The 12,738-nt window shown below is 37.5% G+C and overlaps 1 protein-coding gene across 9 annotated transcripts in view; it reads left to right on the top strand.

Moving 5' to 3' along the window:
- The window catches only part of Pikfyve (phosphoinositide kinase, FYVE-type zinc finger containing), a 101,985-nt gene that overhangs the window by 48,777 nt on the left and 40,470 nt on the right, over positions 1-12,738 (top strand). For all 9 annotated transcript variants that reach the window (XR_005879914.1, XR_001196519.3, XM_005070554.4 and 6 more), the window contains 5 exons: positions 3,913-3,972; positions 6,099-6,228; positions 6,607-6,787; positions 7,412-7,486; positions 11,009-11,116. Coding sequence is in view for 7 of the 9 variants with exons in the window: in XM_005070554.4 (XP_005070611.1) it covers positions 3,913-3,972; positions 6,099-6,228; positions 6,607-6,787; positions 7,412-7,486; positions 11,009-11,116 (554 nt within the window). In the remaining 2 variants the exon portion in view is untranslated. The remainder of the gene's footprint in view (positions 1-3,912; positions 3,973-6,098; positions 6,229-6,606; positions 6,788-7,411; positions 7,487-11,008; positions 11,117-12,738) is intronic.

The following is a 12,738-nucleotide window of genomic DNA, read 5'->3' as shown; positions in this document are numbered from 1 at the left end:
TGTACATCAATTGGCCAGGATTGATTTATTCAGTAAATGGGCATGAGAAGAGATGATTATAAATTTTGTTTTGTTTTTTCAAGGCAGGGTTTCTCTGTATTGTTTTGGAGGCTGTCCTGGAACTCGCTTGGTAGACCAAGCTAGTCTCGAATCCATAGAGATCCGCCTGCCTCTGCCTCCTGAGTCCTGGGATTAAAGGTGTGCACCACCAATGCCTGGCGAGATGATTATAAATTTTAATTATCTGAAGATTCATTTATGTAGCAAAAGTTCTCTCCTTTCCTGTCCTAATGCAATGTATTTCTTTAACAGCAATGAAGTGACTGGTGTTGTGGTCCAGTGTAAACTTTGGGATCTGTTCTGATGGGTGAAATAGAGCTGGCTTGGCAGGATCCTATGCTAGTTGAAAACTTCATTGTATTAAGAGTAAGGGGAGCTGGACTATTTAAAATGGAGAAATGAAGCCTTAATGCCATTGTCGCTAAGGTATCTGAAGACTATCTGAAAGGAAAGATGTGAATTTTGTATGGAAGAGTCAAGTACAGTAGTCAGGGACAGTGAGCCTCTGTCACTTGGCTTTGGAGGTATTCAGTTTGAGTCTGGATGTCCACCTGTCAGGGTTATGGAGGACAGATGCTAACATCTGGTGAGACAATAGGTGAATTTAATGTTCTTCAGGTTTTCTTTTAGCTCCAAATCTGTGAAATGAAAATGTGGCCTTAGAAGTTTAAAGTTATGAGAGCAATCCTTTAGCTCAAAGACAATTGAGAAGTAACCACTAGAAAGAAGGTGGATCTGATTGGTTGTTTCAGCCTTGATAGTCTTAGCTTGTAATGTGAAGACTTAAAGCCTCTACCTGCACTTGCCTTCACAGTTCCCTCTCACTAGCCTTTATTGTACTAATGAGAATTCCTGTTTTGTCTTGTGAAGCTGAAATAGGAAGCATTTTACTCTGTGGTAGTTAATTTGAACACTGACTGTTAACAAGTAGATTGCCAGAGTAACCTAGAGTTTTGTGAAGGAATAGAGTTCTTCTGCCTATGCAAGCAGGGATGGCTGACTTTATCTTTCCATGAGGTGAAAGCCAACTTATTAGTTCTTTTCTGGTGGATTGCCCTTTATTTCGTCTGTCTGTCTGTCTGTCTGTCTGTCTGTCTGTCTATCTATCTTATGCATCTGAGTGCTCTATCTGCATGTATGTCTGCATGCCAAAAGAGGACATCAGGTCCCATTAGAGAACTCAGGACCTCAGGAAGAACAGCCAGTGAGTGCTCTTAACTACTGAGCCATCTTTGTAGCCCAGCCCTTTATTTATTTCTTATGAAATTTGGATTTTTAAATTTTTAAAACTGTGTGAATCCATCTTTGTGGGGCTACAATCGCATCCAGCTTACTTGCCCCAGGTTTGTACCCGAGAGGGGGAGTATGGATTGAGAAAGGGCAGGTAAAGATACTTAAAAAGGCAGAGACACAGGATAGAGTCAGAAGGGTAATCCAGTGAATACTGAAGCCCCAAGTTTATTATTCACCATTCTTAAATACATTAACCAAAAAGGGAACATAGTATCATGTACACGGAGCAGGCGTTCTTTCTCAATTCTCCAAGAATTCTGTAACCACACCTTAGATTCAATTTCTCGTTATCTGGCCTTGAGGGTCAAGAGTAACCACAACTCAAACCAAGTCTGTTGTTATTTAGATAAGACACCCAAGGACAAGATCAAACATCCTACTGTAGCCACGCCTTAGACCTTTAGGTCTTATGACTTACTAAGGGCAGTTTTGAACTCTGACCTTGAGCCAGGATGAAGTGGAGCCATCTTTATGGGTCCCTGACATAAAACGACTGAAATATTCATACTCTTGATTTTTATATTATGTAAGAAAGCCCCAAAAGTTCACAAAACTTAGTGTACTTTCTGGTTTAGCAATTTTTCACTTTTTTTTGAAGATTTGTATTATTAAAATATACTTTGTGTTGCAAGCAGGATTCTGAATCATTCTTAGAAAGTTAGTAACTAGACCTTGACATAGGTGAAAGCCATGGCTCTGTAAGCCCTTTGAATGGATTTCCTATGCATAGAAAACATGAGATTAAGGAGCAAGTTAAGCATACCATGGAGAAACACTGGATCAGATCTAGAATGTAGGACATTGTATAGGACATTTGCCTGGTTCTGTCAAAATTCATTATTGTGAAAAGAAAGTAGATGAAAAGAGAATGAGGAGGCATGGCAAGAAAATTCCATGTATGAACCTTATAGGATCCAATTTCCAAGGATATGTCTATGAAAGATACCATGCAAATAGATAAATTTGAATATAGATCACTTCTGTGATTATTACAGTATTGTATGTTTTCATAAGTATGTAAATAATATGGTAGCTATAGAGAGAGAGACATACTGAGATGTTACTTGAAAAGTGTTGTGTGTAACTTGAAATAATTGGAATAACTTGCATTTAAAAACTTTTCTATTTACATATATGTGTATATGTCTGTGAGTATAGGTGTCAGGTACTGTAGAACTGGAATTACAGACAGTTGTGAGCCACATGTGGGTGCTGGGAATTGAACCCAGGTCCTCTGGAAAAACAGCAGATGTTCTTAACCCCTGAACCATTTCTCTAGCCCCAGGGTAACTTTAAAAGCATGTGCAGATATGTAGAAGAAACAGATATGACAAGTCTTACTTGTAACAAGTTTTATAGTTACTGAATCTAGGTGGACAGTATATAGGACTTTTTGTGTATTTGAATTTTTCCATAATGTGAGGAGTAAACCATCATTTCTAGAATTTGATATTTAAGTTTTAGTATGAGAAGTAGGGCTTTTAAACAACAATTCATTAGTTGAACTAACAGGATTTAGCATTGGTTATTTCTACCAAGAATAAAGTATAGAACAAATTAGATCTATCTACATTCCTGATTTATTATATGATGCAGTTCAGTTTTTTAAATAAAATATTTTCTCTGCTTCCTTGCTGGAAGGGTGAATATATTGGCTTGAAAATGAACTGAAAAAATTTTTGTGGAGAATATTCACTTTAAAATAGTTGATGCCTTGTGGTTTAATTTGCATATTAGAAAGCACTCCTCTGAGCCGTGCTTAGAAGAAAGTTCACTTAGAGAGTGTCTCTTGTAGAAAAGTGTTTAGATTTTAAATGTTTTGAAAGCATTCGGAGTGTATTCATCAGTTATCTTCTGGTAAAGATTTGGTAGTCTTAAAAAACCAAAAACTGATTTTAAAATTTAACAACAAAAATTCCTTGAATTATATCTATATCCCCTGCCATATGAATTTATTTCATTGCATATATTCTGATGTTAAAAGCTTTTGTACTGTTTTCTTAGGTGTCATCTTCTACAAAATACTCTATATAGTTTTTATTCATTAAATAATGCAGTAATACATAAGGAAAGTGGTGTAATATTTTAAGGCTTATCATATATTCACTAAAGACCTTTGTTTTTTCTGTGTTTTTTTTTTTAAAGGAACAGGAGAGTTTATTCTGGAGCCATTTTGAGTGACTGTGGCCCAGGAACACAGATTTAGGTTACCCCAATTTCCATGTTTCAACATGGAAGCAGTTTTTAAAATTAGTTCTGTTTTGGCAACTAAACATCATTTGAAAAAATATCTGCTAAAATGTCTGACATTTGAACCAAGGCAAATTGTTTAATGGTTCTATTGTCAACTTAAGTCTACTGAAATTAGTTTAGTAGGAAATATATAGAACATGTGTAAAGAGGCATTTTTAGTAAAACTGTTTCTTAAATATGTTGGACAGTGATGAGTTTCATAGGAGTAATACACACTGTGTGTAGGTGTTTTGCTGCATAATTATGCTGGCATATTGAAGTCATATGTCTTTCCTTCCTCTTCTCTCTTCTCTTCCTGGTTTGCAGAGTATTTGGTTTCTGACACCGGAGGACAACAGCTCTCAATAAGCGATGCCTTCATCAAAGGTAATTTTTACAAACAACTGTGCTCAGAATGATATCTGTTTCATGGTGGTGTGCTTGAGGTTTCAGCACATAGACTGACAGAAAGCTCTGAAAGTATATTTAATTATTGTAGTATCAAAGGAGCATGGTTTTAAATGTATAGAATGGCTTTTGAGTATGTTGGAAGTCAAGAATATAAATTTGGTCTTGGTTTGAGAGGAAGCCTTTGACTTAAATATGATTGTTTAAATTTTGAATAGTATTTTATTCTTTTGAAGGCATTATATAATAACAAATATTGGTATACATATTGTCAAGGATTGCCTCTTTGCTAACGAGCTCACAAGTGAGCTTGTCACTTGAATTTGATGTTTGTCTCATAGAGTAGGAAAGAGAAGTAAGCAAGGAGAATAAAGCACTGAATCTAATCAGTTTCACTGGGACTAAAAAAGAGTAAATGAATATAAACCTCTCTTATCACAGATACCTTGCCCAGCCTAGACACTGGAGGGAGGGCCTTGGTCCTGCCTTAAGGGATGTGACAGACCCTGATTACTCCCCATGGGAAGCTTCACCTTCTCTGAGTGGATCGGGGTAGAGTGGGGGGCAGGAGGATGGGAAGGAGAGAGAACTGGGATTGATATATAGAATAAGATTGTTTAAAAAATAAAAAACAAAATAAAACAAACCTCTCCTATGTTTACTTAAACTCCCATGGAGAAAAGACAAAGGGAGAAAAGGAGCCTTCTCTGGTGATCTTAGTTCTTGGGGTTTTAGAAAAGGGCAGAGGTGGGCTAAGTTGGGACAAGGGAGGCCCAGTGGCAGCTGATCTGGCTTGACAGTCTATCTAAACTCATCTCCTAACATCTGGTTCAACTAGAAGTTTCTAGACTGGTTGTTCATGTAATTGAAAAGTGCCAGTCTTGTGCCTCATGTATACAAGCTTTATAGAAGTTGGTTTGCTTTAAAAGAGAAGGTATTAGAATTTCCTTTCTTTCCATTTGTTCAGTCATATGATTATTTAATGAGCACATGTTTTGTAAAACATTATTTTTTAACTTTTTGCAATCCATTTTCTCTTTTAGGAATTACTATTTTTATTTTTTAAAGTCATGTACAAGAATGTGTGTCTACATGTGTTTATGTGCATGTGAGTGCAGGCACCTGCAGGAACCTGAGGTGCTGGATCACCTGGAGATGGAGTTGCAGATGGTTGTGAGCTGCCTAATGTGGATGTTGGGAACTGAACTCCAGTCTTCTGGAAGAGAGCAAATGCTCTTAACATAAGGACCATCTTCCCAGCTCCCAAAGCAATGTAGACCAGGCTGGCCTCAAGTTTATAGAGATCTGTCCTTTGTTGCCTGAGTTCTAGGATTAAAGGTGTGCACCACCACACCTAATCATTTCACCCTTTATAAAAATTTAAAGACTTCAAAATCTTATGTAAATTACTTTTATTTAATATAATTTAAGGTTTTTTTTTTAGTCTACTTTGATAAAGTTTTGTTTTAAAGCCTATTGTAAAATGCAGTGGAGGATTGTGTCAAGAGACTATACTGTCATCTGGGGCTGTGTAGATTTACTGCCCCACCTGGTCCCTAAGCAGTGATGGGCTGGGGAAGTCCATGAGAGTTTCTCTTGAGAATGCAGTGTGCATGTGACTCTATGTCATTGTCACCATTTTGATTTCAGTTGAATGTGGTTTTCAGTTTATGATTTTATGTGCAAAATCTGCATGCTTATTAACTCTTTAAAACAAACAGGATACAAAAATACTATTCTGTTTGTCTTTCAGAATTGATGTTGATACTCTTGGCTGAGAGTCTTTGTTCCTTAAGTCAAGTTGCTTTTCATAACTGTGCTCTGATTTTGGCTGGTGACAGTTGTTTCTGGGTTCCCCCCACCATGCAGAGTCTTGCACATTCTAGAGAAGTGCTATGCCTCAAGCCCTGTTTCTGCATTTTAGTGTATTGATGTATGTATGAGTGCATATTTAGTACGTATTTTAATTGTGTGTTGGTTACAGGCCTTTGCCATTAGTAATAATAATTTATATCTGCCAACTTAAGACACTTTTATTTTCTAAGTGTATGAATTGATGGTGTAAAACATAACAATGTAGTACTAATTTATTGTTTTGTGTTTAGAATCCTTATTTAATCGGCGAGTAGAGGAAAAATCCAAAGAGCTGCCTTTCACACCTTTGGGCTGGCATCATAACAACCTGGAGCTCTTAAGGGAGGAGAATGAGGAGAAGCAAGCCATGGAAAGACTGCTGTAAGGCACTACATTTTTATTTTCCAGTGACTTGGGCATATGCATAATTCATCTTCCTGATCAAGTGGAAAATACTAATAGAAAGTGTATTCTGACTTCTGATGAAGTGTCTCATAAAGCAGAGTCCCAAGCTGATTGTCTCCATTTTAATTTATGTGTTAGAATTTTAATTTAGTGGTTAGAAGTGATTTGTTAGTTTGAAGGTATTCACAGATTTCATTTATGTGCAGAGGCATTATAGTGAAGATATATTGAAAGAGTAAAAGTGACATGGAAGATCTTACCCGTGAGCCATAATTGGAACGTTTATTTCTTTGTAGAGTGCTTCTTGTATCTTTAGTACTATCTGTGCAAATTGGTTTTTGTAACATTTTGTAGTTCAGCTAATCATAACCACATGATGGCACTACTTCAGCAGTTGCTTCATAACGAGTCATTGTCATCATCTTGGAGGGACATCATTGTGTCACTAGTCTGCCAGGTTGTTCAGACAGTCCGACCTGACGTCAAGCACCAGGATGATGACATGGATATCCGCCAGTTTGTTCACATCAAGAAGGTGAGTTCTGCTAATGTTTGCTGATGCTGGAAACTGATGGGGCAGGTCTTATAGTCATTTATCTCTTATTGGTGTCTGAAAGAAGCCCTTGCCGTTAGGCTGTCTGCTCTGTTAACAAGTAGAGGTCTTGGTAGCCACTCATGAGGTGAGAGGTGCATGGAAAGAGTGAGTTATGTGTGTGGTGAAGACAAAAATAAATATAGTTTCTTCCTTTTTTAATTCTGCTTCTTGGAAAGTCATTTATGAGAAAGTCTGTTTTCATAGACTACTGTCACTGTCATGAGGAAAAGCAGTGGGTAGTTATGTTATTTAGATAATACTAAGTTCTGAATATATGTTTTACTTGTAATATTTAATGTTAAAAATAGTGCCAAGAACTCCAGCTTATTCAGTCAGTGCATATTTTAGAGTAGCATATATGATGTTAGAGAGTAGAGGGCAGAAAAACAAAGAGTCATGGTGAGATAATCATGAGATGACATAAAAACTATATTCTGGACCTTTCTGCCTTTATTATATTAGTTTTGTTAACAGTTCAAAGATGTGAAGACATAATAAATAATAGTCACCTGATGAAGTCTGGGGATACATCATTGGTTTTTATTTTTTTTCTTCTTTTATTAGATTCCAGGTGGAAAGAAATTTGATTCTGTGGTTGTCAATGGCTTTGTTTGTACCAAGAACATTGCTCATAAAAAGGTAACAAGTTTCAGTTCAACAGTGAAATTCACCAGGCTATGGCTATGTGCTAAGCTCATAAGTTGGGATTTCTTAATTATGGAAGAAAAGGAAATGTTGAAAGGTACCTAGCCATGTGTTTCGTAGAGGTGAAAGTTTGGAGGTTCCAGGAAGATCTTCCAGAGCTGATGATGAGTTGGAAGTTGAATATGGGAATTCACAAGGCAGAAGAAAGAAGATGGGAAGTCAGGTTTCTAGACCATCCAGGGAGAGTTTTTCTGAAAGACTGCATTCCTTCAAATGGTTTTGTTTTCTATAACTGGTCTACTTACAGAGCTATCATTATTGCTTTTATATGCTTCTCACACATTATATCTCTACCTTCAGCTCCAAGACATTTTTTGAGCACTAGCACAAAGAAAGGTTAGGTTAGATACTGAATGTTTGGGAATCTCTAGATTCAAAAGTGTAAAATGTTGCAATGTCAGACAATACTAAAGGAAGCAGGCAATGTCTGTGTGTCCCACCAAAGGTTTTGAGCTTCTAAGGGCTTTTGATTCTCAAAGTACAGTGTGTGTCAAGATTTTCTGGGCTCTATAACTTAAGCACTGAGCCGAACTCCTGGAGTCCAGTCGTAGAAAGGGAGGAGTGGTGAGCAAAGGGGTCAAGACCATGATGGGAAAACCCACAGAAATAGCTGATCTGAGCAAGTGGGAGCTCACAGACCCCAGCCAGACAGCTGGGGAACCAGCATAAGACCGAATCAGGCTCCCTGAATGTGGGTGACAGTTAGGAGGTCTGGGAAGTCTATGGGGTCTCTGGCAATTATTCCTAGTGCACGGATGGACTTTGGTACCCTATTCCCCCATGGAGGGTACTCTCTCAGCCTAGATACACAAGGGGAAGACCTCAGTCCTGCCCCAAATGATGTGACAAACTTTGATGATCCCCCATGGAAGACCTCATTCTCCCTGGGGAGTGGATGGGGAATGGGATGGTGGGTCAGTGGGGGGCATGGGGAGATGGGAGGGAGAGGGAACTGGGATTGATACATAGACTAAGATTGTTTCTAATTTAAATAAAAACAAAACAAAATTTAAAAAAACAAAAAAGATTTTTCTGGGCTCTTCACTAAGTATGTGGACCCCTATACTTAAACTTTCTCACTTAGTAGGGTTAAGGGAGTAGGAAAGGGTGGATAAGTGAGGCAGAGGATAGTATTGCATTGAAAGTGGGCACACAGATTTTCAGTGTCATCTCTTGGTCATCACATTAAAATACATTTTTACCGATTTATTTTCTGTGTGTGTTTTACATGCATGTATGTCTGTATACTATGTGTGTGCCTGGTGCCCATGGAGGTCAGAAGAGGGCATTGGATCCCCTGGAACTGGAGTTGCAGATGTTTGTGAGCTGCTATGGGTGCTGGGAATTGTACACTAAGTGCTCTTAACTGCTGAGCCATCTCTTCAGCACCCTGGTCTTTACATTTTGAGAAACTATAGCAGCATTCTCAGACCTTGTTTTACTTCACCATCATTAAGGAGACTTTTTAAACTAGGAATACCTTGGCCTCATCACAGGAGACATTGATTTTACCCCTGGAAAAGTTGAGACAGCCATTCTAGTCTGAGATAGTAGATGGTTGAACTTTAGTCCAGTTTTTATTCTTTTCTAAGTATAGACTAATACAGTTGTCTCTGAGGTGTTGCAGGTTATTGGTTCCAGGGTCTCAAGGGAATGCTGACATCTAGGGTACTCAAGTTCTTTATGTGAGATGGTTTAGCATTTGCATATAAGCTATTAAGTACTTTCCTATAGACTTTTAATCATCTCTACATGACTTAATGTGGTTACTATAATATAAATGTTGTATAAATAGTTGCTATTTTACAGTATTTAGGCCCTCATAAATTATAATGATAGAAAAAGATACTTTGTGCATGCTTGGGACACACAGTCAGCCTCTCCTAATCAGTCTTGCAGGTATTTTCTATCTGCAATAGGTCAAATCCAGGATATGGAAATTATGGGTATGGAGGGCTGACTTTAAGACATTTAGCCTTTAGAAAATTGTTAATGAGCCGGGAGTTGGTGGCGCACGCCTTTAATCCCAGCGCTCGGGAGGCAGAGGCAGGCGGATCTCTGTGAGTTTGAGGCCAGCCTGGTCTACAGAGTGAGTTCCAGGACAGCCTCCAAAACAATACAGAGAAACCCTGTCTCGAAAAACCAAAAAAAAAAAAAAAAAAAAAAAAAAAAAGAAAAAAGAAAATTGTTAATGATAAATTATAAATAATGCTGGTTGGTATTCAAAATTATTTCTTAGGCATGGTCCAGAATCACTGGGTGTTTACATATGTAATGTTTTTTTTTGTTTTTTTTTTTTTGTTTTTTGAGACAGAGTTTCTCTGTGTAACAATCCTAGCTGTCCTGGAACTGTCTCTGTAGACCAGGCTGTTCTTGAATTCACAGAGATCCGCCTGCCTCTGCCTCGCAAGTGTTGGCATTAAAGTCATGTGCCACCACCTCTTGACATACATATACAATCTTATAAATCAATATATTACCCTTTTAAGACAGAATGTCAAACCAAAATAAGTGAGTGACGTGTATTGAATTAAGAGTAAGTGTGTTAGTTGGGTGGTGGTGGCCCACGCCTTTAATCCCAGCACTAGAGAGGCAGAGGCAGGCAGATCTCTGTGAGTTCGAAGCTACCCTGGTCTACAGAGAAACCTGTCTCCCGGGCAAAAAAACCAAAAGACTAAGACTGTTATGTCTTTTTTGGAGTTGGAAGAAAATCATGTAGGAGAGGTAGAAATATGTCCATGAATTATTGGTTTACCTCACTGATCATATGTAAAAGCAGTCTTTAATTTTAGAGCCTGAATATATTTCTTTAGCTAGTTACTATCCTTAGAATGAGGATAGTTTGCCAGTTTGGGCTGTGTGAGTTTGGTCAAACTGACAGCTTGGTGGCAGGACCCAGGCTATTTTGCATGTGGCTTCTTTTGCATGATTGGAGTGTTGGCAAGAATTTCTGCTTTTGAAAATAATTTAGTGTTTTCTCTTTTAATTTCACATTATCTAGCTCAGCTGGCCAATTTAAGATTGTTGGGGAATATATTCTATTAGAAGAATGTTGAAGTGCCATTAATTTTTTTCTTCCTTTTCTACTTTTGAAGTTTAGAAAGACTAAAATATACTTTCAACATTGCTGATCTATAGTGTGTGAAATAGTGTACATATAATACCCATCACCACCTAGGGCATGTTATTTCTTCTTACAGCATGAAAAATTAAAACATGAAAACATAATAGTATATGCTTTAGTATATAGTATATAGTAAACATAAGAGTATAGAGGAATAGATAAGAAAAAGTTGTTTTCAAAGAACTGGCTTTGAGAAAATTAAAGTAAATAACCCAAAAGTAATAAATTAGAATTTGATAGTGCTAATTAGTAGGAATTATGAGCAATATGAATTTAAAATTATGATTAAAAGTTTATAAAGTGCAAACCTTCAACAAGCTTTTTCTTTTTAGATGAATTCTTGTATTAAAAATCCCAAAATCCTTCTCTTGAAGTGTTCCATTGAGTATCTCTATAGAGAAGAAACTAAGTTTACTTGCATCGATCCTATTGTGCTTCAGGTAAGAATTTCTGGAAGAAATCATTTGATGGGATGGATGCTTTCTGTGCTACTTGCCATCTCTTAATTTCAAAAAACTTGTTACATTTCAAAAGTTGATGTACATGGCAGGTTTGTGCTACACATCAGGAAGTAGCTCATGCAAATCTTCTTCACTTGTTTCAAAAGATTCAGAGTGTTGAAGGAGCACATGTCTGAGACTGTAGGGAACAAAAAGTGAAAATTCAAGTTTGAGTTGATTACTCTTCCATGCTTTGGCCATTACTTTACTGGGACAGTTTCTCTAACTTATTAGGTCTGTAATGGAACCTCCCATTTATAAAATAGACTTTCACTAACACCTATTTCTAGAATAAAAATAGCTTATATGTAGTTGCAAATAGAAAATAACTCGAGATGGGGGTTATGTTGGTTTCTTTTTTTTAAGTGAAGGGCACCAGGATAGCAGTCATACGTTATCTTCCTCATCTGGAAAGGAGAATGACCTCAGCTCACCTGCTACTCAGGCACAAGTCTTTCCAACTTTGTCTGAGGAAATGTTTATCAAACTCATTACAGAAAGGTGTGCCCACCCCTAGCCAAGGTTTGCTCCTAGGAGCTCTACTGCCCAGAGCACCATCCCTGCCTGTATTCCTGAAGTTCTTTTTGTGCATTAAAGAATATGTTTTTAATTGAAATAGAAATACACACATTATTCTTCCCTTCCCTTTCCTCCCTCTAGCCCCTCCCAGCTACCCTCTCTTGAACCCCATTGAGCTCCTGTCTCCTTCCTCCTTATATTGCTCTCTGTGCTCATCCATATCATTCCTGTCTCCACCTCCCTAGTGCTGGGATTAAAGGCATGTGATCCCAAGTGCTGGGGATCACTTTTGTGTAACCTCTGTTTCTTTTTAGACAGATTCAATCTTGTGTAACCCAGGGTGGCCTTGAACTCACAGAGATCCATCTGCCTCTGTCTCCTAATTGCTGGGATTAAAGGTGTATGCCACTGTTGCCTGACCTCTGTGACTAACTAGTGCTTAGCTCTGCACTCTGATCTTTAGGCAAGCCTTATTTGTTAGATCACAAACAAAATGCCACTACATTTCTCCTTTTTTGTCTAAAATAAAAAAGGCTAAAACTAATCTAAGAAAAACTATGTATAATATATACAATAAGTATATATAAATATATATGTAATAAACACATCAGCAATGTCTAATCCATTTGCATTTGACAAATTGAGAGAAAATACTCCATTATCTATCCGATCTTGGTGAGTCCAAAATCTTATACCTAATTCATTTCCTATCCTAACTTGCATTACCATCCAAAACTATCTTTTGATATCTCTCAACTTTATACACTTTACACCTCCTTAATGAGTTTCTTTTCTGCATATGGTAAACAAGGAAAATTATAATTATGACTATCTAGTCTTCAACTCCCTCAGAGACCTGAGAAGGAAATAATATTAACTGAATAAACAGGAAATTCAATCAATTACTTTCAAAAAAATATGAGAAATGACAGAAACAGCTGGCTGTCTGGACAGTCATCGATGGTTCCTCTGGAATGTTGGGTATCCATCTTCAGCCTACAGGCCTAGAATATTCGACAGACATTTCTATGAAGTAGAACTTT

This window comes from Mesocricetus auratus, unplaced genomic scaffold, assembly GCF_017639785.1.
Source record: "Mesocricetus auratus isolate SY011 unplaced genomic scaffold, BCM_Maur_2.0 Super-Scaffold_100010, whole genome shotgun sequence".
Classification (NCBI taxonomy): domain Eukaryota; kingdom Metazoa; phylum Chordata; class Mammalia; order Rodentia; family Cricetidae; genus Mesocricetus; species Mesocricetus auratus.
The sequence above is the reverse complement of the archived record's forward strand: the minus strand, read 5'-3'. Positions and strand labels throughout refer to the sequence as shown.